Source organism: Nansenia antarctica, assembly GCF_963989245.1.
Source record: "Nansenia antarctica genome assembly, chromosome: 13".
Lineage (NCBI taxonomy): Eukaryota > Metazoa > Chordata > Actinopteri > Argentiniformes > Microstomatidae > Nansenia > Nansenia antarctica.
The window spans coordinates 29,280,726-29,306,828 of record NC_137683.1 but is presented as its reverse complement, the minus strand read 5'-3'; the positions used below and the strand labels follow the sequence as shown (position 1 = coordinate 29,306,828).

The 26,103-nt window shown below is 46.2% G+C and overlaps 1 protein-coding gene across 1 annotated transcript in view; it reads right to left on the bottom strand.

The window, feature by feature from the left end:
• Window positions 1-229: 229 nt before the first annotated feature.
• Window positions 230-26,103, bottom strand: part of dok7a (docking protein 7a) — a gene marked incomplete at both ends in the record, with an annotated part of 35,942 nt that continues 10,068 nt past the window's right edge. Inside the window, 10 exons of the mRNA XM_080544181.1 lie at window positions 230-366; window positions 1,558-1,740; window positions 9,385-9,454; window positions 11,356-11,444; window positions 12,652-13,359; window positions 13,850-13,889; window positions 16,843-16,998; window positions 17,188-17,750; window positions 18,954-19,058; window positions 22,560-22,679. Coding sequence (XP_080400307.1) covers window positions 230-366; window positions 1,558-1,740; window positions 9,385-9,454; window positions 11,356-11,444; window positions 12,652-13,359; window positions 13,850-13,889; window positions 16,843-16,998; window positions 17,188-17,750; window positions 18,954-19,058; window positions 22,560-22,679 — 2,171 coding nt within the window. The remainder of the gene's footprint in view (window positions 367-1,557; window positions 1,741-9,384; window positions 9,455-11,355; window positions 11,445-12,651; window positions 13,360-13,849; window positions 13,890-16,842; window positions 16,999-17,187; window positions 17,751-18,953; window positions 19,059-22,559; window positions 22,680-26,103) is intronic.

Sequence of the window (26,103 nt, the reverse complement as noted above, 5' to 3'; positions counted from 1 at the left end):
GAAGTCATATTTCTGGGGGTTACAGTAATTGGCAGGAAATCCAACGCTTACAACAACTGGTTTGCACAGAAATCGAAGTTGGCAGCCTATCTCCAAGGTTAGACACCTTGTGGGACAGGAGACGCGCCAGGAAAAAGTCCCTGTTTCTGGTGAGTTGTGGAGGTTGTATATAAAACAGTCTGGTCTGGGACAGATGTCACTGTTGAGATCAGGATTGGCTGTAAAGATGTCACTGTTGCGCTCCCCGCCTCCTCTGCTCCAGCGTGTGAAGCCCCTCCTCTCGACCCAGTGCATGCTGGGTACCGACTTTGTGGGCGGTCTCGGTGGCGGTGATGTCGATCTGTGCGTATTTACTGGAACTTTTCCCTGTCGAAGACACAAAACAGGCACACCGTTAAGTCTAAGTGTCTACTACCCTCCTGTTATACATAAAAGATCTAATGATCAAGACAGAAGCGGTTACTACAAGAAACAGACTGACCCATGCTTATGCATATATAATAGTTCTCAGTGAAATGAGAGAGAAAAAACGATATATTCCTCTCCGTGAGCTATGGAAAGGAAATGAAGACATTCTAAAATTGCTTGAGCATTCTCCAGGCAGTTTCATGAACACACTAGACACATACACACACGCACGCACGCACACACACACACATATACACACACACATAACGTGTGAAAACAGAATGCCAGCCATGATGTGAGAGACGTCTCTCACACACACACACACACACACGCACGCACGCATACACACACACACACACGCACACACACACACATACACACATCAACACACTCTCGGAGGATGATCCCATTAGAGGCGAGTGATTTCACAGCGGTATTCTGAACACCCTGTGACCTCTCCTCCGCCAGCGAAGACGGCGCGGTCCTTCTCCCGAGCGGCAGATAAATGATGACACGCGTCTGGACAGGAACCATATCGCTGACATTACAACGTAACCTTTCTCCTGTGTCCACAAGAGCCGCCTCGTATCCCTGAGAGTAATGATGTTAATAGATGAATTTTCTGCCAATTAAACCCCCGCTATCGCCTCCCCCCGGGCCAGATGACAACAGCTTGGGTGCGTGATTGTTTACGGGTATTTCCTTATCTAGAAGAAATGTTAAGTACAGGATCATCATTTCACAAGAGTCTCTTGGGTATGATTGGTGTCAGTATACCAGTGGTCACGTGCTAGACGTCTATCCTTTTTACCGTTCAGTCCCGGCCTGCTAAGCCGTTCTATCACAGGGGATCACAGACTCCAGGTGGTTTAAATGGTAAACTGACTTATATAGCGCCTTATTCCAAAGCGCTTTACAATAGCCTCTCATTCACCCATTCACACACACATTCACACACCAATGGCGGCACGCTACCATGCAAGGCGCCGGCCCGCTCATTGGGGTTCAGTGTCTTGCCCAAGGACACCTCGACATGTGGCCAGCCGGGGTTCGAACCACCGATCTGCCGACCTTGCGATCATTAGACGCCGGCTCTACCTCCTGAGCCACAGCCGCCCCCAGAAGATGTGTTAGGAGGTGTGTTCTTACTCTGCCCAGGGTATTGCGTGCCTGTCCCTCTGCTGCCCCCGGTGGTGTGATCCTGCAGCTCCAGCTCCATGTAGTTGAGCATCTTCTTGGACGTGGGGCTGATGGGGATGTTGACGTAGGTCACCCCGTCGCCTCGCGGCCGGTCTGGAGCCGCCATATCCGGCGGGAACACAAACACGGCTCCTGTAAAATGCAGAAACAGATGCCATAGGTTTGTCTGGGAGCGTTTATAAACAGGAATAGGTGTGAGAATGTAAACAATCTCCCGCTCCCAGGTAGGAGGGAGACATTGACATTTTAAATTTGGCATTTTAATTATGGCATTTAGCAGACGCCTTATTCCAAAGCGACTTACAATTGATACATTTGACTAAGCAAGTGAATCATCAATCCACCAGTCGTAGCAGGAAGAGTAATCTAGCTCAGGCCAGGGGCCATTGTCAGCTTTTTTTTTTTTTACATTTTTTATAGACACTGGAGAGACAGTACAAGGGGGGCAGTAGAAGTCTTAGGGGACACAGTATAGGGGAGAGGCAGGTGTCTCAGGAGACGCAGTGCTGGGGGGTAGTAGATGTCTCAGGAGCACTACCCTCCGATCCTCATCCATTGTTCCCCTCACTGTCCCACCCTCAAAACTCAAAGGCTTCGGTCACCGTGCCTTTTCACGAGCTGCACCCCGCCTCTGGAACTCTCTCCCTCAACCACTCAGAGACTCACCCTCACTCCTCACTTTTAAATCCCACCTCAAAACCTACCTGTTCTCCCATGCCTACAGCCTCCCCTACCCCTAGCCATCTCCCCCATCCCGGCCACCCCCCTCCCCCCCGGACACGCATACAACCTCCCCTAGCCCTAACCACCCCCCCCCCCCCCCCTACCACCCCCCCCCCCCCCCTCCCCGTTCGCTGATTCTGTGTTCCATGTGTCCATGTTGCTTGCTGTTTTTGTGTTTTCCGTATCTCCTGTATTGTCAGCGTCTTTGAGCCTCGGAAAAGCGCTATATAAATGTAATGAATTATTATTATTATTACTGTCTAATCAACATGATGGTCCAGCTGGGAGAGAGCACTATGACAAGGTCAGAGAGAGAGAGAGTACATTTGTTTAGTCTTCATTGTTGTAGCTAAAAGCATGATGTTATGATTTTTGGAGAACATAACATGTCATAACATAAATGTCTCATAAGCTTAGTTCAACTACCGGTCTGAACTCAAAATATTGAGTTGCCCACCCAAGGTACTCATTTGCCCACCCAACTCGCCCACCCATGGTGATGGTTCTGGCACCTTGGGTGGGCAAGGCCGGCTGCAAATCCCAGCCAGAGCCTTTTGTTTGAGGATTGTTGCTGACCATGTGCATCCCTTCATGGCCACAATGTACCCATCTTCTATTGGCTACTTCCAGCATGATAATGCACCATGCCACAAAACAAAAGTTGTCTCAAACTGGTTTCATGAACATGTACAATGAGTTCAGTGTTCTTCAGTGGCCTTCCCAGTTAAGTCACCGGATCTGAATCCAATAGAATAACTTTGGGATGTGGTAGAATGGGACATTCACAGGTTGAAAAGTGCACCTGAAAGATCTGCAGGAATTGCGTGATGCAATCATTTCATCATGGACCAGAGTCTCAAAGGAATGTTTCCAACATCTTGTGGAATCAATGTCATGAAGAATTTAGGCTGTTTTGAGAGCAAAGGGAGGCCCTACCCAGTATTAGTATAGTGTTCCTAATAAAGTGTTCGGTGAGTGTACTTTGAAAGTTACTGATCTCCGGCCAAATGTTTGAGTGTTGTTCATCCAATAGCCCACAGAGAAAATATGTGCATTTCAGAACACTAGATGTTCATCACATGTGATGTGTGTTGTCAACACGTTGTATAATGCACACTGCAAAAAGTAAATCTAAGTATGATGAAATATCTTTAATCAAGGCAATATATGCATGTCTGACTGCACTAGTTTTAAGATATCTCTTAAAATCTTGGCAGGTGAAATTTTCCTGTTCTGCTGGCAGATAATTTGTGCATATTTTCTTTTAATTGAAGTAATGTTTCCCCCATGTTATTGCTTTTCTTGTCTTGTTTTTGAGAATTTACTTTTTGCAGTGAATGCACCATCACAGACAGAAGCAAAACGCATCAAAGGTACCTGAGAGAAGGTCTTGGCATTTTGAATAGTGATTTAAATCATTACAGATCACATGGCCTTTCGAGTGCTTCCAAAGAACGCACCAGAAACCACAATAAATCAGTCTTCTATCTGCCACACTACCGTAGATATCACCAGCGATAAGATACGAAGCAGCTGTTCTCAAGTTCAACAGTTTCAATTAAATGTGTCTTTCCTCCATCTCTTCTCCTTACCCAGCGGCCATGTTGAGAAAGAACTAAAACAAAAGTGCACTCAACGGCCAGATGTTTACGGGCTCTACTCCTCCTGTAAAAGCTTCCTTTAGGACCTAAAAGCGTCCAATAAAAACACTGAACAGATACAACGGAGAGGGAGCAACATAAGAACATAAACTGTATATACTTCTAGGTCAAAGGTTCTGTTTCTCCGATTGTCAGTATCACCAGCTCACTACCACCTGCTGCGCTAACAATGTTGAGGACTGTGAGAATTATACCTTCGATTACGTTGTCTGACTCCTTCAAAACGGCAACAGGGACCCACTATCCAGCAACCGACAGTGAGGAGCAATATTTTCACCACAGCACATTGAGAAGCAATTAGACAACTGGCAGTTGGTGTAGTCTACGTGATACGCAGGACTACGCCGTATACCCACTAGGAAAGGCCAAGGATTTCCATATACCCACTTAAAAATGTGTGAGGATATGTAACAGCGTTTTGTGACAGAACTTTCACTGTCATTCATAAAATTCACCCCGTCTGTGTTACGAAGCACTCCAAGACTTTTGGACCATTGGGACTGACTATAGCGTCATATAGTACCATCAAAGGGGGAGATGTGACATGAAATATGTCAAAATGCAGCACTATCATGCACAGATCATCCTTATAACATGTCATTTATATATATATATATATATATAACGTTAGACAGGGAGCGCAGATTTATTTTTATGCCGTTCCGAAATGAACGATATGAGGCTGGGAGGGAAAAATCACAGTATACCACCTAGAAACAACTAGACTACACCGCTGGTCTCTGCTCTTTGAAATCGTCTGACAGGATTGATGCAAAATTGATCAGGCATTTTCCCAGCCCCCCTCGCACAACCACAGTGATCTATAATGGAGGTAATAAAGAGAGGGTGGGCATGGGCAGGGGGGGGGGGTGCTTTTAGCATTCGCACTGAGTGAGCCCAGTAGGGGAGTGTGTTTTGATTTTGAGTGCTCTCTCTCTCTCTCTCTGATGCTGCAACTCTCTGTGGAGCCTCTCCAGAGGTGATGTCAGAGGTAAGACCAGGGTAAGACCAGGGTAAGGCCAGGCTAAGACCAGGGTAAGACCAGGGTAAGGCCAGGCTAAGACCAGGGTAAGGCCAGGCTAAGACCAGGCTAAGACCAGGTTAAAACCAGGCTAAGACCAGGGTAAGACCAGGGTAAGACCAGGGTAAGACCAGGGTAAGACCAGGGTAAGACCAGGCTAAGACCAGGGTAAGCCCAGGGTAAGACCAGGGTAAGACCAGGCTAAGACCAGGGTAAGACCAGGGTAAGGCCAGGCTAAGACCAGGGTAAGGCCAGGCTAAGGCCAGGCTAAGACCAGGGTAAGGCCAGGCTAAGACCAGGCTAAGGCCAGGCTAAGACCAGGGTAAGACCAGGGTAAGACCAGGGTAAGGCCAGGCTAAGACCAGGGTAAGACCAGGGTAAGACCAGGCTAAGGCCAGGCTAAGACCAGGGTAAGACCAGGGTAAGACCAGGGTAAGGCCAGGCTAAGACCAGGGTAAGACCAGGCTAAGACCAGGCTAAGACCAGGCTAAGACCAGGCTAAGCCCAGGGTAAGGCCAGGCTAAGACCAGGGTAAGACCAGGGTAAGACCAGGCTAAGGCCAGGCTAAGACCAGGGTAAGACCAGGGTAAGACCAGGGTAAGGCCAGGCTAAGACCAGGGTAAGACCAGGCTAAGACCAGGCTAAGACCAGGCTAAGACCAGGCTAAGCCCAGGGTAAGGCCAGGCTAAGACCAGGGTAAGACCAGGGTAAGACCAGGCTAAGGCCAGGCGAAGACCAGGGTAAGACCAGGGTAAGGCCAGGCTAAGCCCAGGGTAAGGCCAGGCTAAGACCAGGGTAAGACCAGGGTAAGACCAGGCTAAGGCCAGGCGAAGACCAGGGTAAGACCAGGGTAAGGCCAGGCTAAGACCAGGCAGGGTAAGACCAGGCTAAGACCAGGCTAAGACCAGGGTAAGACCAGGGTAAGACCAGGCTAAGACCAGGTTAAGACCAGGGTAAGACCAGGCTAAGACCAGGGTAAGACCACGGTAAGACCAGGCTAAGACCAGGGTAAGCCCAGGGTAAGACCAGGGTAAGCCCAGGTTAAGACCAGGGTAAGACCAGGGTAAGCCCAGGGTAAGACCAGGTTAAGACCAGGTTAAGACCAGGGTAAGACCAGGGTAAGACCAGGCTAAGGCCAGGCTAAGCCCAGGGTAAGACCAGGGTAAGACCAGGCTAAGACCAGGCTAAGACCAGGGGAAGCCCAGGGGAAGCCCAGGGTAAGACCAGGCTAAGACCAGGGTAAGACCAGGCTAAGACCAGGGTAAGATCAGGGTAAGACCAGGCTAAGACCAGGGTAAGATCAGGGTAAGCCCAGGGTAAGACCAGGCTAAGGCCAGGCTAAGGCCAGGCTAAGACCAGGCTAAGACCAGGATAAGACCAGGATAAGACCAGGGTAAGACCAGGGTAAGACCAGGGTAAGACCAGGGTAAGACCAGGGTAAGACCAGGGTAAGACCAGGATAAGACCAGGGTAAGACCAGGCTAAGACCAGGCTAAGACCAGGCTAAGACCAGGCTAAGACCAGGGTAAGACCAGGGTAAGACCAGGGTAAGACCAGGGTAAGACCAGGGTAAGACCAGGGTAAGCGGTGAGCTCAGATCAGTGGGTCTGTTCGTCTTGAGGAACACAGGGTCTGTGACAACTGAACTGTTCCCTAACCTCACAACATGACTGGCATTCTGTTTTCACACATTGTATGTATGTGTGTGTGTGTGTGTGTGTGTGTGTGTGTGTGTGTGCGTGTGCGTGTGTGTGTGCGTGTGTGCGTGTGTGTGTGCTTGTGTGTGTGTGTGTGTGTGTGTGTGCGTGCGTGCGTGCATGCATGTGTGTGAGACGTCTCTCACATCATGGCTGGCATTCTGGTTTCACACATTGTATGTGTGTGTGTGCGTGCGTGCGTGTGTGTGTGTGAGACATTCTGTTAGCATTCTGTTTTCACACATTATGTGCGTGTGTGTGTGCGTGTGTGCGTGTGTCTCTCACAGCTGCAGCACATAATAACACAAATAATTGCTTCTTATGAGTTTCTGAGTTGCATTAAAAAAAAAAAAAAATTAAATAATAATAATAATAAAAATGTCACATTTCCACATGTACAGATGTGAGTAACTAGTGGATAATAGAATGGGGAGAGAGGTCTGAGAAGTGTACCATATTATCTATATTAAACTAACAGCAGGACAGAAACAGGTCTGACTCACTGTATAGAATTGACATGAGGTGCCCCATTGAAGCAGTACAATAATAGATAATAGTACTTGGACACAGAGTACAAGTGCCATTATCTATTATCATCGAACCTGAAATGCTTTATTTTACGGTTTTTACACGAAAACGTAATAGATTTTAACGACCCGGTTACATCAGATGTTACCTAATGTACTGTGGGTGTCATGCATGAGGTCATGTCTAACTCTTTAAATTCCCATGAGCTCCCTGTGTAGTGGTATCGAGTCAATCCATTAGTCAGGCTCTGTTCTAGCATCCATGTGATGTGTGGCAGCCCTCCCCTGTATCTCACCTCCCTTGTGTGACCCCTAGTCTACACTCAGTCATCATACAGTCAATCTGTGGTCTGTGGTGGTCCAGTGGTCTAGCACCATGGCCTGGGGTGGTCCAGTGGTCTAGCACCATGGCCTGGGGTGGTCCAGTGGTCTAGCACCATGGTCTGTGGTGGTCCAGTGGTCTAGCACCATGGCCTGGGGTGATCCAGTGGTCTAGCACCATGGCCTGGGGTGATCCAGTGGTCTAGCACCATGGCCTGTGGTGGTCCAGTGGTCTAGCACCATGGCCTGGGGTGGTCCAGTGGTCTAGCACCATGGCCTGGGGTGGTCCAGTGGTCTAGCACCATGGCCTGTGGTGGTCCAGTGGTCTAGCACCATGGCCTGGGGTGGTCCAGTGGTCTAGCACCATGGCCTGGGGTGGTCCAGTGGTCTAGCACCATGGCCTGGGGTGGTCCAGTGGTCTAGCACCATGGCCTGGGGTGGTCCAGTGGTCTAGCACCATGGCCTGGGGTGGTCCAGTGGTCTAACACCGTGGCCTGGGGTGGTCCAGTGGTCTAACACCGTGGCCTGGGGTGGTCCAGTGGTCTAGCACCGTGGTCTACAGTGCACACATATGCCCATGTCTGCATGGGTTCAAATCCGGCCCCCCATGCTGTGCTGACATGCCCTCTCCCTCTCCCTTCTTCTCCTTACTTTCCTGTCTGTCTTCACTGTATCTGTCCAATAAAATGAAAAATATGAATGGGAAAAAACTAAACTTGAAAAAAAAAAAAAATATATATTCAATCTGAACGAGCTTCATCTGACGAGGTCATGCACACTGAGCAACAGTTGACGGGATAGAGGATGTCGATTAGAGATGACACAGGAAATTGTACTAGATAGAGCCAAGTGAAGTTCAACCAGTCTAGAACTCAAATTTCCTGTTAACACTAGAACAACCATGCCTTTGTTACCGACTACGATAAGAGCCACCTCGGTCAAATGACCATAGTCTTTACAATGGGAAGCTGCTATTTACACACAACGACCACTAGTTGGCCGTCTTTTAAATTAGCCTGCCTCCTACACAGGAGAAATGCAAAATAGCTTCATATTAGCTTATCCTGATGTGATTTTGAAAATGTAAGGATAGAGGGTGGTAGAACGCACATATCTAGGAAAAGTAATGAAAGGAGGGTCCTGAAATGTGATCGAGTGTAAAGATATCCAAATGTTTTTACTCACGGGGTCGAATGACCCCACCCATGGCTGTTCTAGTGTTAAGAAGAATGAAAGAAGCTAGGCATCAGTCAGGGGAAACCGTCCGTCCCTCGAAAAGGTTCAGGACCATGGCCGCAAGGACAAACAGACTGAAGAACAGCTTCTACCACAGGGCCGTCCAGGCCCTGAACACAGCAAAGACCTAGGTTCTGGGCCCTGGACAGTCTGGACGGATTGATGGCAGCTGCTGGACTGAAAAAATCAGGTGTAGTGCTGAGGCACAAACATGTACATTTCAAGCCTGCAAACTGCGACACTTTAAATAAATGTGGAATAATACTATTGTGCAATATGACAACCCTAGTCGTCTGTCTGTACAGTATAGTACAGTGGATAGTGTACATAGTCTTTATTTATGTAAACCAGCTCCTTCCCTTCTTGTGATTTTTTTTTTCTAAAAGTGATTTTTTTCCCCCTTTCCTAACACCAGGGGAGCCACCCCTCCTTAATTTCGTTGTTTGGTACCTGTACTGTAGCAATGACAATAAAGTCCATTCATTCATTCATTAATTCATTCATTCATTCAAATACCACAGTAATTTTAACATGGGTTAATTATCAGTATGGTGAGAAGGAAAGCAGGTGAAACATAATAACACACTCACCCTCGTTGTCATGAAGACACCTCTGTTGGCCATAGCTGCCCATTAGCTCGTACTTGCTTTTCTCCTCTGGCTGAAACACACAGTCAGACAGATCGTGAGCTTAGAATGATAAGGTTCTATCTCCGTTCAGGGCAGTTCAGAGATATTGAGCGTCAAAGTTTTTACATTCCATTATGTTTTTTTATGTAAAAAAAGAAAAAGAATGACCAAGTGGCACTGGCATTGAGAAATACAAGTTTGAAGAAACTGAAGTAAAAGTTGTTAGATCGATCGGTGGTCAACTATGAGGCTTCATTGGTGAGTTTGATCAAATGTGTCAATGTGGTGTGTTTGTTGGTGGTCTGACCCAGAACATTCCAGTAAATCCACCAAGGAATGGCTCAAAAGAAAGAAATGGAGGTCAGGAATGGTCAAGTCAAAGCCTGGATCTTAATCCTATGAGATGCTGAAAAAGCATCGATTTTCATTGTTTTTGGTTTAATTATTCATCACCTTTATCTATAGATATTGTTTGAAAGAAGAGCAAATATTGATATGTTGTCGATGTTTTTGTTTTTTAAATAACTAAATATTTCATGGAGTTCAGGAATGGTGATGCTGTGGTGCTGTGGAGATGCTGTGAGGTGGTTTGAAATGGGCTGTGCATGCAAGACACCCCTCAAACATCACACAGCTGAATGAATTGTGCATGGAGGAGGAGTGGGAAAAACCTTCTCCCAGTCGATGTCAGAGACAGATAGACTGTTATAGGAAACATGTAATTGATGTTATTTCAGCCAAAGGAGACAATACCAGATATTAGGGCATAGGGTGTCCTACATTTATTTTTATTTTTATATATATATATATATATACTGTATATATATTAAATAAATGAAAACAAAGTTAGATTTTCATTGTTTTTGGTTCAATTACATCACCTTTATCTATAGATATTGTTTGAAAGAAGATCAAATATGTCCATACATCTTTTTTTTTTAAAAGAACTAAATATGTCATGGGGTGTCCTAATTTCTTCACACACATGTGTAAGATTCCTTTCAAGCTGAACGGAAAAAAAAAACTTCAGTGGCAGACCAAAATCTTTCATGAACAGTTCACCGGGAGCATAGGCACTCAAGTTATATGTATGTGTAGGCGTGAGTGTTACACGTCACATAAACATTGTTGACATTAACAAATGGCTTCCAGTCATGGTAAACACAATGGTCACATGTCAATGAACACAGCCTCAAGTCTCATACGTAATTGTGTCACATTGATTATTGATCTCTTTGTTTTGTTCTGTCATTTAAATATTTTTCTTTCACTTATTTCTCATTAACTGTAATGAAATTCTATGACCAAAGGAGACGCTCGATAAGCCCCTCTGGGCTTCTTGTCTTCCTTGCACGTACTCTACCCATGATGCATTACACCTACTCTACCCATGATGCATTACACCTACTCTACCCATGATGCATTACACCTACTCTACCCATGATGCATTATGGTTATTGTATGTATGAATAGTTTTTTTACTGTGTGCTAAATAAAATTATATATCTAACATAACATATATATGTTATGTTACATGTGGGAATACGGTACATGTGGGAAAACTAGGGTTAGGGTTAGGTGCTACGTCGACTTGGTACATGCTGGCATGTCTAACCCTAACCCTACCCCTAACCCTACCCCTAACCGTAACACCTTAGCACCTAACCCGAACCCTAGGTTTCCCACATGTACCGTATTCCCACATGTAGCGTAACATATATATATATATATATATATATATATATATATTTATATATATCTTGTGTTGTAAGGTTATATAAGGTTGTATACATATACAGTATATACTGTATATATATATATATATATATATATATATATATTGTGCGGTAAGGTTATATACAGTATATATATATATATATATATACTGTATATATATATATATATCTTGTGTTGAGGTTGCTGAACTTTCACCTCTGAACTCTTCTCCAGGGCCCGACTCTCCATGACCTCGTAAGCCGGATCAACTTTACGTCTCTCTTCTTTACTCTGTGGCTTCTTGTCTGGTGGTGGGAGGGGGGGGGGAGGGGGGGGACAGAGTGTGTTAGCGTGCGACACAAAGACTCCAGTGACAGCGGCCACAAACCCTGGAAGGTAATATAAACATCATTACATCATGCTCTCTTTTTATCGTCTCCACACTGTGAGCTACTGGCATACAGCTACGGTGGCGTCTCGGTGCCGAAACCCATAAGCTGTGTCTGATACGAGGACGGGAACAACTGGGGAGATTAGAGGTGGAGTGGATGCATCTTCATCTTACAAGACCGCAAGAGGTCAGAGGTCAGGATAGAACATTACGCTGTCAGCAGCTGTCTCGGGCTACCTTCTGTGGTCAGGGGGGTAAGTGCTGTATTGCTCAATGAAGATGGCTCTATTACGAGAACAGCGACCAATGCAGAGGCACTAATGTTGTTTCTAAATGTAAAACCACATTGTCTAAACAACTGTTAGGGGGTAAATGCGGCAATCGGGATCTTGCTGGCAAATATGAGAATTGGTCATTAAGTCTATGATTGAAATTATGTAAGATTCTCTTGCTGCACATTATCACATTCGGTTTCATCTTCCAGAAACTGCTTGAGATTCTCAGCATCCCTCTCCACACTCAAAGCAGCTCAATCACACAATCAATACAACATGAAGAGATCATAGAGAGGGATCATTGCAGAGGGAAGACGATTTAAAGATTTCCGTAGCAAAATGCTATATCCACCATTTTCTGAAATGTACTGTCTCCTCTATGAATTGATTGGTGTCTTGATAATAATAATAATGAGAAGAAGAAGAAGAAATATTGATGTTAAACATGTTATGATACATTCCAAAGAACTGTAGCTTTGTAAGATATTATCTTACATAATAATCATATTCTTGAAATTGTAATTAATCAGGATTTGTTTTATTCTTTTGTATTTATTCTAAATGTCCAAAATGTTTGCTAATGGGATACATAGCGTTTTGGAATTAAGCTCTTCATAATAGTCCAAGAAATACAGAGGAAAACAGAAGACTGTTTTATTGATGTCAAAGAGAAGAAGAACAGGAAAGAAACACTGAGAGAAAGAAATCGATGCAAAGGACACAGACGTCGAAGAAGAAGAAGAAGAAGAAGAAGAGAAGAGAATGCTGGAGGAAGAAGGCGGCTCTGTTGTTAGCTCAGAGCTCAGTCAAAGAGGAGGAAGTCGGAGGAGGAGGAGGTCTTCTTACCTTCAACCGAGACCGAATGACCTTTCACCTTCTCATGTCGAAGTTCTCCATCTTGGAGCACATGATCGTCCACCGATTGCTGCACTTCAGTGGGCTGCTCTTCATTAGCCACGTCTTCATGCAGCTGGAGCACAACGCTCTCCAAGCCGGGCCCGTAGGGTAGAGACTGTCCAAAGCCCCTGTGGTGCTTCAGATTCCCCAGCAGGGCGGCGCTGTCTCTACCTCTACTGTACTGCGGTGCTACAGGTGTGACCTTAGGGGGCAGGTGACAATCCTCTCCTTTCTTGCACTTGAAACAATTCTCATAAATGATAGCCCGATGTTTGTCTTCTGCTCGGGAGCCGAGATCAGGAACCACAAGTCCACAGGAGTGAGGCGGTGGTGGTTTGAATCTGAGCTCGCCGCGTCCCAAAGCGGACACCATCGACTCGTACAGATGCAGTCTGTTCGTCTGAGTGCCCGGCTCTCCGGCTGTGCAGGAGTAGTCGAGGAGATCGGCTAAGAGGTCGTCTAACGTCTCGACGCCTCTGTTCTGTAGAGACGGCTCCCCGTCGGTCCTCTTCCACACCGGCCTCTCAGAGCCGTGGTGTCTGGTCACTGCGGTGGCAGGTGAGGCGGAGGCCTCCGAGGCTTTCATTAGAGCTACGATGTTGTCGTATTCGATAGAGCTGATGGGTCTACACGGCCTCTTGTCAATACTTTCACCACCTACAGGTTTTAACATGGGAGGTTCTGAGGTATTTGGAAAAACCACTAGGCCATGGGGGTGTCTGTGTCAAGCAGTTTGAATCCTTGTGAATTATACAGGTAGTGTGCTACTTTTCATATTGTTAGCCTCATAGCATAAGTCATATTTTGACCAAATTGAGATATCTGCCTAACTCTATTCTCGTAACACTGCTGATTCACTGTGCATTATTGCCTCTATGCCATCAGCCTATCAGAATGCTTGTTACATTCCAAAATCACTATCTGCCCAAGTCATCTCTTTGACATAGGCAAAGATGGCTCGGCTGACCACAAGTGAAGCATGACTTAGGCAATTATGCTATGAGGCTAACGATATGACATGTAACTTGAGTGCTGGAATTCGTTTAAACCGACCTGCTTCTCTACACATGCAGCAAAACTAGGGATAGAAATATTTCTCATTTGTATGTAGAATAGATATCAGAACACTGGTGTGGGTCTGACTCACCTGGGATGGCTGGCATTACTGAGAAGGAAGGAGGCGTCCCCTGTGAATAGAAAGAAAAACCTTCAAATATTTAGACTATTTAAAAATGTGCAGAAAGAGTTCTTTCATACAATACGTGAGCTTAGACTTATAAGGTTCTATCTCCGTTTAGGGCAGTTCAGAGATATTGAGCGTCAAAGTTTTTACATTCCATTATGTTTTGTGAGATGGAACCTTTGTATTTTATGAACTACTAACTAAAAAATGTCAACATTTTAGAAATAACACCACGCAGGCATTAATAAACACCTAATGGATCAGATTATGTAAAAAACTCAATTTCGACCAAATATGGAGATAGAACCTTATAAATCTAACGTCACGAATAGGCTATGTTTTCTTTTTGCACAGTACCAATGGATCATTGTGTAGCCTAAATCATTGCAATACATGGTAATAACAATGTTCAGAGCTGCAGAAGGTTGTTCCAGAAAGATGAGTTATAGTCGTCTTGAGTATCGCAACCATGCTGGTAGACTAGAGGCCCTCCCATTTACATTACATTTTTGGCATTTAGCAGACGCCTTATTCCAAAGCGACTTACAATCAATACATTTGAATACTAAGCATGTGAATCAGCAGTCCACTATTCGTTGCAGGAAGAGTACTCTAGCTCGGGCCCGGGGCCACTGATAGAAGGAAAAACCTTCTCCCTATTATCGCCTTCTACTTCTACTTTTTATATTACTGGAGAAACTGAGAAACAGTACAAGGGGGGCAGTAGAAGTTCTTAGGGACACAGTAGAGGGGAAAGCGGGTGTCTTTAGGAGACGTAGTGGTGAGGGTCAGAAGATGTCTCAGGAGGAGCAGTTAAGATGTAACCTGAAGAGATGGGTCTTCAGTCTACGACGGAAGATGGGTAGTGACTCTGCCGTTCTGACAGCCGTGGGGAGCTCATTCCACCAGCGGGGAGCCAGTGTTGTGAAGAGACGTGATCGGGCAGCCCGACTGCTGTGTAGAGGAGGTGGGGCCAGTCGGCCAGCCGAGGTGGAGGAACGGAGTGAGCGGGCAGGGGTTTGGGGGGTTACCATTTCCTTCAGGTAGGCAGGGGCTGTCCCTTTAGCTGCCTGGTATGCAAGCACCAGGGTCTTGAATCTGATGCGAGCTGCTATCGGGAGCCAGTGCAGGGTGCGAAGGAGAGGGTTGACATGCGAGTATTTGGGGAGGTTGAATACCAGCCGGGCAGCAGCATTCTGGACACTATGATCTGTCCTACAGATGACTTGCTCAACTAGATTGATCTCCTGAGATCAAAGCTGAAGGCTGTACCCTTCGTTAAATGACACTATGATCTGTCCTACACAACTGGTGGTGGGCAATGAAGGCCTGGTAGAATGAAAACCTCAACTGTGCTCATGGGAAATGTTAAGGAAACCTCATACATATCCCTTTGTGTCTCTCCAAAGATCGTCAAAGCATCTCCAACTACATTTGCATCTAAATGCACTACCAGTAGATGGAGCTCTAGGTTTAAAATCTCAAATATATGAATGATATGGTATGAAAACATGTAACTCTCTCAGTGAAACAGATCCCTGTTGACAAAGAAGTTGGTTTCCTTACTGTATATGGGCTGGCCTTTTTAACAGTCTACACAGACTATCACCTCTTAGAAGAAACTTATTTCAGACAAACTGAGATTGGGACTGCAGTCAATATCGTCGTGTAATGAAATGTAATTCCTGAAGAGATGTTTTATCCACCTATTTCAAAGTAATCAAAAGTGTTCGACCCAGTGTATGAATACGACCTCAAAGTCTACTTCAAGTCTCAACGTTTAGAAGCATGAAGCTTTTGGAATGGAAAGCTCTGACATCACAAATAACTGCAGATGACTGCTCAACTAGATTGATCTCCTGAGATCAAAGCTGAAGGCTGTACCCTTCGTTAAATGACCATAACCAGCCCAGACAGCGGAGGGTAAACACCTTCTGAATGGGGGAAAGACTCCTAAATCAATCCCCTTTGCTCGGGAAACGACCTTGAAGCAATGGAGAACAGCACTAGAGCTCTCAGAAAACCAGAAAACCAACATCTAGCTGTGGGGTAGTGGTGGTCTAGTGGATAGTGAGTTGGACTTGTGATCGGAAGGTTGTGAGTTCAAATCCCGCCTGAAGCCACACCACTACTAGTGTGCCCTTGGGTAAGGCACTTAGCCCTCAGTTACTCCAGGGGGAATGTCCCTGTAATTCGTAATTGTAAGTCGCTTTGGATAAAAGCGTCTGCTAAATGGCAAAATTATTATTATTATTACATCTCAAGAGGCTCAAGATACTTAAACCCACGATCTGGCCTCAATTGGATGGACAGTAACAATTGCAACAGTCAATAAGAGAGAGAGATTCTGGAGATTGTAGCAGAAATAGGAGTGAGACACACTAGTATGCTACACACAGCTAACACACCAACTGTGACCGTTGAAAAAAAAAAAAAAGGACGGTTGTCACCTCGGGTGCACACCTTGCCAGACAGATGGGCGGCAAGATTGTTAAAATTAATGTTCCAACACCCAATGCTGTGGGATTGCACACAAAAGCTGTTTTGACAGCGAGCTAGCAAACAGATGATACCAAGAGATGACAAGGCCTTACTCACACCAGCTGTTTACATAAGAGCAGCTTTGAGACAGCACTAGAGTTAGAGGGTTGTGTCAAATTGGACAGATCTGTCAGTTTATAATAGAATACAGGTGCTAACAGGAAGGATGCAGCGACAACACGACTTTATACAACTACTTTTTTCTCACTCAGACAAGCAAAACTGTGTACAGCAGAAACAGTGGGTATATCTGTTGACTAGATAACACCAGACACATCAAGTAGAAATACAACTGAAAGAAAAAAAAGTAGGCTATAACAACCACAACAAAACAACAAGATAAATCTAACACACTTTTTTTTCAACCCCACAGTCAAAAAATTGAAATGAAAACAACAACCTCATCTTTACTGTACCTTGAATCCTCCACAGGTGGAACAGATGGTGAAGATGGTTTTGGAGACAGAGGCAGACTGGGAGCCGCCGCTGCTGCTGCTGCTGCAGATCTGGCAGGACTCCGGGTGTTGTCCGTCACTAGGGGGCGCCCTGCCCTTACTCTCCTCCGAGTGTCCCTGCAGGAGCTCGGCCGTCGAGCGCCTAGCAACAGTGTCTGACCCCCCACCACCCCCGCCCCCGCCCCGAGTCTCTCTGTCCCCCCCCTCTGCAGTCGCCTCTAACGGAGGAGGAGGTTGAACTGGTGGGGGGGTTGAAGTGGTTGAAGTGTTGGCCTGGTCCTTTGGCGGTATCGGGGGTATTCCGACTCCGCCCCCCGCCCCCCTGGCTGCCCCGGTCCCCCCCTGCTGCAGCAGTAGTAGGCTCCTGGGGGTGTCGTAGAGGTACCTCAGCGACGTGGGCACCTGGTATTCGTGTCCTGGGGCCGCGGGGCAGGTACAGGGGGTCAGGTCCACAGCCAGGTGGGGAGGGAGGCTGAGCAGGGAGCCGAACTCGTCCCCCGGGCTGATGTCTAAGCTCCCCGCGTAGGAGGAGAAACTCCCCGAGTAAGAGGAGTGGCTTCCTGTGGCGATGCCGCTGTCGGAGGAACTCTGTCGGCCGATCTCTTGGAGTTGCCGAGGCCGAGGTTGTTGTTTGGCCGTCGGACACGCTACACCGACTTGGCTAGCGGACGACTTTTCTTCGCCCTGCGAGGCCGCTCTAGCCCCGGGCTGACCAATGTTCTCCGGGGGGGTCGAGCCCGTGACCGGCTCGGTCCAAATGGCGAGCCGGCTGCCGACGCTGGCGTCCGATTGGCTGGTGTCGGAGGTGTCGGAGGAGCCGGATATGCTGCGGTCGTCTCCTGTCACGGACGGGCCGTAGGTCGACGAGGCTACGAAACAACAACGTGGACAAAACTTTTTAATTTAAATTCATCCCTGTATTAATTCATCAACATCATTCATGCCTGAAGAAGGTCTATGACCGAAAGCTGGCGATAAACTAGGTTTTTTTGCACAGTGTGCAGAGTTTGCGTGTGTGGAGTATGCTGTTATTTTGCACTCTGTCCACATCATTCATAACATTAATCAATACACCATAACATCAGAAAAATAACCTAAATAAGTCTCCTCCGTGCTCAGTCACAACTTGCCAAACTGGATTCACAGAATCTAAATGACAATCAATCAAACATCCTAATGAACTACACTGGTCACTCGTTTACTTATAACTCCACAAACAACATTACTGGGCAATGAATCATTTTCTGCGGGTCATTTAGAAGAAATGCAAACACACCACTACATGTACCAGGTGTTAGATAAGTGGTGGTTCCCCCGGTGTTCCAGGGTTTGTTTATAGTGGGACTTGTGTGGTCTGTGCTGAGGTCAGTGGTGACATTGTGAGCAGGGGCCGGTTGCATAGAGACAGATCCAGTCTTAGACTTAGATCTCACTTTAAGTCAGTCTTGCTATAGACTAGTCTAAAATGTTCCTGTTGCATGAACCTTGCCTATGCGTGACTGTTAGATAGCCTGTCACGCAATGCATTCTAGGTAAAACAAGACACTTGGCAGAAGAAGAAGAAAAACATGGCGGCCGAAACAGCTACTAGCCCTGACTCGTTCCCATAGCAACACAGCTCTTAAACCAAGCTTAGCCAGGGGGGGAAGGTGCAGGCTAACTTTCTAACCTTGAAATAAGTCAATCTCATTATTTATGCAACAGGCAGTCTTAATTAGACCTGAGAATATAACACTAGTCTAAGGCTTAGACCAGTCTTAATCTATATTTTATCTATCTATCTGTCTTCTACCTTAGTGATCCGCAACGCCCCCCCCCACCCTGGACTCCTTCAAACTAGCCCTCAAAACACATCTGTTCTCCAAGGCCTTTGGCCCCTAGTCACTGTTTCATTTTTTCTTTGTTTGTTTTCTGTTTTGTCTGTCTGCTCATTCCCTTGTAAAGCGTCCTTAGGTTTTTGAAAAGCGCTATATAAATTAGTTATTATTATTATTATTATTATTATTATTATTATTATCTTTATACAACTGCCCCCTGGGTTAGTTGTCCTAGGGTAGTTGGGTCTGAGGTACCTATGCTGCTCTGGTGTGACAGCATGCTGAGGCGTTTCTCCAGCTCCTGGGCCTCATGGTTCACCCTCTCTTCTGTGAGGGACTGGCTGGCGTTGGGGTTGGGGTCTGTCAGAGTGAAGACAAATACAGTTATAATAACACACACATAAGCAATGAGGAAGAAACACCAATAGGGATACATGGTCAAATAACATGCCTGAAGAAGGTCTATGACCGAAAGCTCGTAATAAACTACATTTTTTGCACAGTGTTTGAGTGTGTGGATGCTGTTATTTTGCACTCTACTGATACTCTCCAGTTCCAGCACCTCAGCAAAGTCTGATTACGGTGAGCGGTGGTATTTTCACTATTTGGATAAATTCAATAACAAAACAAATACAGAATTGTACAGTTCTTCAATACAAAATTATTTCCGGTCAATTATTGTAGAAAGGATGTATAAACTATTCTTTTTGCATTCTGTTGGTATGCATTCTGTCGTCATTTTGGCAGTTATTGCATTCCGTTGACTGACTGCATTTTGTTTGTCTGGTACTTGTACTCTGCAATGACAATAAAGTTGAATTTAATCTAAAATCTAATCTAATTTATCGTGAACGGTGAACAATATCCCTTTCAGGTTCGCCTTGGGTACCTCGCTGACGGACCTGAGACATAATACACCATTTAGCTGACGCTTTTATCCAAAGCGACATTTCAGTATATATGGTCCCAGCAGGAATCAAACCCACAACAATAAGCATTGTTAGCTCTACCATGCTCACCACACTGAGCCACAGAGGCCCAAGAGGAGGACATGAGATCAAAGGAATGACGTAGCTAAAGTTATTGTACTGAGGTGACACTGTAACAGCTGTGTAAACACACACACAGTACCCGCACTGTGTCAACAGACCCTCGAGGGTGTGCTGTAACTAACACAGGGGCTAGTCTAGCCTCAACAGTGTTGAGTGCAGTGTATGGATTTCACGTGATGAAATATGCCTTTTCTTTATCGCACAACATAATAGGGCAAACACTCTCAGTAGACTGGAGTGTCTGGAGTGCAAGGAGGAGAGAGCTTCTAGCAGTCGTGATGGCATGTGGTGTGTGTCCTGTCGTGTCATGTCGCCCTCTATCTGTGAGGGGGGGAATGACAGCTCTTTAAAGGAGTTTAAAGAGAGGGGGGGGGGGGGTCACACAGGGGAACACTGTTGTGTTTGTGCAACACTACCGTGTTTATTAATAGTGTTGGACCACGTGGTCCTGACGGTACACGTAAGGGAGCTGGAGAGGCTGAAGATCGTACGTACTGAGTGAGGATTGGATGTACCTTAACACTAGAACAGCCGTGGGTGGGGTCATTTGACCCCTGTGAGGAAAAGACAAAGTTATATCTTTGCAGTCGATCAGATTCCAGGACCCTCCTTTCATGACTTTTCCTAGATAAGTGCGTTCTATCCATCCAGTATCCTTACATTTTCAAAATCACATCAGGATAAGCTAGTATGAAGCTATTTAGCAGTTTTTCTGTGTAGGAGGAGGCAGGCTAATTCACAAGGCGGCAAACTAGTGGTCGTTGTGTGTAAGTAGCAGCTTCCCATCGTAAAGACTATGGTCATTTGACCTCAGAGGCGACTCTTATAGTAGGTAAACAAGGCACGGCTGTTCTAGTGTTAAACCCAAGGACAGCTGTACTAATGTTTTCAGAGGGAAATGTAGCAATATATATTTTGACTCTCAACAACCACATTGGCTCATTGGCTAAAAGAGGATGTTGCCACGTATGTGATATCACCATATGTATCCTTCTCCAATGGATGATAATCAACCGAAACTAACATATCGTGACGTTAGAATTATAAGGTTCAGATCTCAATTTTTGTCAACATTTTGTTTTTTACATAATCTGATCCAGTAGGTGTTTATTAATGCCTGTGTGGTGTTATTTTTTTAAATGTTGCTATTTTTGAGTTAGTAATTCATAAAATACAAAGGTTCCATCTCATAAAACATAATGGAATGTAAAAACTTTGACGCTCAATATCTCTGAACTACCCTAAACGGAGATAGAACCTTATCATTCTAAGCTCACGATCTGACTATCTACTTTCATGTCAACAACAGTGTTCTGTTTACAGTAGGGCTAAGGGAAACTGAGAGAGAGAGAGAGAGAGAGAGAGAGAGAGAGAGAGAGAGAGAGAGAGACAGAGAGACAGACAGACGGAGGGGGGTAAAGATCATGTGAGTGAACAATTAATCAAAACAGAGGGGAAGAGAGAGATGAAGGGCAGGGGGGGAGTAACTTTGAGAGGGATGACAAGGGTGCGAGGAACGCAACGAGAGAGGAACAGAGAGGGAGGGAGAGAGAGAGGGAGGGAGGTGAGAGGGAGGGAGGGAGAGAGAGAGAGAGGGAGGTGAGAGGGAGAGAGAGAGAGAGGGAGGGAGACACACACACACAATGAAAGGGAGGGAGGTAAGCAAGAGAGAAGCGACCGAGCGATTGGTGGGAAGGGGGGGGGGGGGGGTTAGGGGGGGGGGGGGGGGTTGGGGGGGGGGCAGTGGAATCCTGGAGGATGGGGTTACACACATGCCCTGAGTGATTAGAAGGGTTCAGGCGCCCTGCTTGAACGAACTGTGATTTTGACCCCCCCCCCACCCCAGCCTCCCCCCCGCGCTCTCCCCCGCTCCCCCTCTGACATCGTCCTCCCTCCTGCTATTTATTCTACTACACACGACAATAATAGGAGATGAGCTCAAGTCCTGATTGGGTGAAGAGATATGTGTGAAAACAGGAATACCCAGAGGCCACAGCTGCCCGCCCCCCCCTAACCTCTACCTCAATCCCTCCGCACCACCTAACCCTCCGCACCACGCTACCGACCGAACAGAGGTGATTGGGATTGAGTTTGCTGCTATAATTAAAGTTAGTACAGTGGTCATCCTGTTACATATGTATAAGGTGACTCCTCTCTTGTACGTTGCTTGCTTACAGTACAGTTAGTCCAGTTAGGTTATCGGATTATATTCGCTAATATTACCCCAGTCCGTTTCGGACGTAATCTAATTATACATAAAAACAGCTGTCTGTCCGTAATTCTGTCGGATCAGAGTACGTTTGGACGGGATCCACGGCTTTCGACCGTAACAAGCGTGAATGTGGCGGCGTTCCAGAAAGCATATGGTGGTGGTGGTGGGGTCACTTTATAGCGGTGATAAATCCGAACGAATCTGTCTCGGGGAACACTTGTTTCAATTAAAAACACTTTAGTCAGTCATGTCAGATGGCAAAAAGGGCCACGAATAATCAACCGAATCTATTCTACACGATCCACTTCAGAACCGACCGAGAGAGGATATCCGCTTTCTCTGAACCGGTGCACTTACAGTGTACTGTAAATGTGCCCACCCTGGTTTCTTATGACAAGTCCATATCTATGACCACCAGTGTTGCCAGATTGGGGCGTAATTCCCCCCTTACTTATGATCACACTGGGCGGATTTTTTCGACCGTCGTGGTTAGGCTGGAACACACAACAATCCCATCTGGCAACACTGTCTACGACCCCCCCCCCCCTCCCTCCCTCCCTCATACCTACACAGCACTAAACACCTAGCAGTACTGACCTGGCAGCACTGGCCTCAGTCCAAAGGGGCCTCGGGTAGGGGAGATGCCCCTGACGATGCAGTCGAACAGAAAGCTGATCTGCTCCCCCTCCATGGACGAGAGGAAGAAGACGCCGGCCCCTGTAGGAAACACACATAGTCACACATCAGCTTCATGTCACGCCGGTTTGTCTCCGAACAGAATGTTTCACCACTCTCTCCTCGCTGATCCACTAAGGAAGCAATTTACCATGAGAGGATTGAGGAAGAAGGGGGTTGTGGACTCATTTGCGGGAAAAAAACCTGTACAGTGGTAAATCAAATGAGTCCACAACCCCCCGCCCTCGAATGGTCAATTGCTTTTCTACAACAGCCACCACATAATATAACAAATAAATACACAGTTGTAACATTAAAATTCATGTGTTTACAATCATGAATCGTTTCAGAATACATATATGCTTCCGCCACAATTCATTCAAAGTATCACCAAAGTAGTACGGTGTGCCTTTGTGATATAGGTCAGTGGTTCTCAAACCTCTCCTTGGGGACCCCCAACCAGACGCTCCACATACAGTATCTGATCTGTTCCACCACCAGCACACCTGATTCAACTAATCAAGTACAAATCATAAGTGCGTATGTTTGTACTTGATTAGTTGAATCAGGTGTGCTGGTGGTGGAACAGATCAAATATGGGGTGTTCTCATAGAACATTTGCTTCACTTGAAACAGAGTTTAGGATAAAGTTCGCTTTGCTCTGCGTCGTTTGGAGCTGTGAGAACGCGCATTCGAAGTCGCTCCCGGAGCAAATACCCGTCGGATGCTCCGCTTGAAAAGGGTGGTTTCGCTCCGGTTAGAAACGACGCATCCATCACTTTGCTTCGCTTCGCTTTTGGTGAGAACGCTGCTCGAGGCAGTCCATAGGAAAACAACAGTGCAGGCGTGTTGATCTGGATAAGAGCGGGACGAATGGGCAATTCCCTGACCAATTTCTGACCTATGTTACTTCGTTTACATGAAGGGCTGTGAGAACGCAAATCAGAGAAATAATTTATACAACAATGTTGCGAACTCATCCACTTGCTCCGGGTCATGATTCAGACTTTCATGTGAGAACATGACCTATGTGGAGCGGCTGGCTGGGGTCCCCGAGGTGAGGTTTGAGACCACTGATATAGGGTGTGAAGGTTAACAGTCACGCTCCCCTGTGGCTCTTTGACCCCGCTGCTAACCGGCTAACTACGCAGGCTGCTAAACACCCTGGGAAACAAGGACAGAGGGTGTCACCAACCAGGGGACCCTTCTGTCACCTTGCTCCTGAGGCCACCCAGGCTGCCCTGGTCACATTCCACACACACCATGGACCCTAAGAGGGGGGCAAAGGTCACCAGCTAAGACCACTTTACATGTCTACACGAGCCCAGACTGAAGACATATGTCACAGCCTACGATCAACAACCCACATCCTTGGCCATCCTTCATTCTCGTTTGACTGATCTCAGAGAGAGAGAGAGAGAGAGAGAGAGAGAGAGAGAGAGAGAGAGAGAGAGAGAGAGAGAGACAGAGAGAGAGACAGAGAGAGAGACTACAGTACTTAGAGATGGTTGTGTCCTCAAAATGCTATGAAGTCACTTACTCTTGCCTGAGCACATGATTAGATTAATAATTTCATTATTTGAATTATGTAATTATTGCAAGTGAAGAGAATTGCAAAATGATTTACATTTCAGAGGTTGTAACACTGAGGCGATACTATTTGGCGGTTAGATTTTATAGTAAAGTAATACGAGAGGTGTTCAAGAGTCATGTTAGGAGAGAATGACAGTGGGTCACCTTGATTGGTGGTCCCACCTAACCAGTTGTTTAGTGTTTATTCATTCTAACCCAGGCCGACATGGGAATATATGTGCACTGAAGACCGCAGTACGAGACCACTGGACCACCCCAGGCCACAAGGTATCCTTATTGTAAAGTGTTTCCATAGAAAGAAACAAGAGAAATAACTCCCTCCAATAGAAGTCATAAAGAAGATCCTTTCACACTCCCCTCTACCTCCCTATATGACATGACCTTACACACTCCCCTCTACCACCCTATAAGACAGTACCTTACACACTCCCCTCTACCTCCCTATATGACTACCTTTCACACTCCCCTCTACCTCCCTATATGACATTACCTTACACACTCCCCTCTATCAGCTTCTACCCCAGGGCCATCCAGGCCCTGAACACAGCAAAGACCTAGGTTCTGGGCCCTGGACAGTCTGGACGGATTGATGGCAGCTGCTGGATTGAAAAATCAGGTGTAGTGCTGAGGCACAAATGTGTACATTTCAAGCCTGCAAACTGCGACACTTTAAATGAATGTGCAATAACACTATGTGCAATATGACAACCCTAGTCGTTTTATCTGTACAGTATAGTATAGTGGATAGTGTACATAGCCTTTATTTATGTAAACCAGCTCCTTTCCCTTCTTGGTTTTTTTGTTTTTTTCCCTTTCCTAACACCAGGGGAGCCACCCCTCCCAAATGTCGTTGTTTGGTACCTGTACTGTAGCAATGACAATAAAGACCATTCATTCATTCATTACCACCCTATATGACAGTACCTTACACACTCCCCTCTACCACCCTATAAGACAGTAGTACCTTGCATATTCAAAAACCAAACAGAGCCACTGACAGAACCAAACCACGGCTTGCTTGCCTTCTCTCTGCTCTCGACCTGTTTTAGGACGAGAGTGTAAATGAGCTTTAAGCTTCTGCAGAGCAGCAGAGGAGGAGGAGGAGGGCTCAGCTACCAGAGTCAAGGTTGGCCCGTCTTATTCTTACCCAGGATCAGTAGCAGTTGACAGGCGTCCAAAGGCCATTCCATTAACTGACACCCCCACCGGGAGACGAAAGCACGGAGGCACTCCGAAGTCATGTAGGACACGCTTCTACATCTGCCCACACAGCCCTATCGGCCCGCTAAACGCCCCTATATACTCCTATGAACATATCCTGTTGTTGTTGTTGTTGTTTTGAGGTCAGTAGTCTCTTTGGTCAGCTGGCTGGTACCACTGGTAGGTAGGTATCATTAGTGTTTTGCGAGATGAAAGATATGGTGACTGACCCCGATATACTTTGAGCTGCCCCCAAAAATAGAGCCTCGTCTCTTACCATCAAAGCACGGCTACTCATCTCTGATTGGACCGGCTTAGACGCCATGGCGACAATCAGTCTGAGTTCTGATATTTGGCAACCTTGGGGTCTATGAGGGGCATAGGCTACTGTAGGGGGGGTGAAAGACTGAAAAGACTTCACCAGACACCAGCTACAGTACATAGACTCAAGCTACAGCACATAGACTCAAGCTACAGTCTATAGACTACCAGCTACAGTACATTAGCCAGAGGAGTGAGTGTTCCAGAAACACTGTCAACCAACCCGACTTCTCCATCTGCTGTAGATAAACTGTGCTGAGAGTATGTATCTCAGGAATGCATGCCCTTCAAGACACATAAACATTTAAACACGCCCATGTATATATACACCACATACACACACATTTTTTCC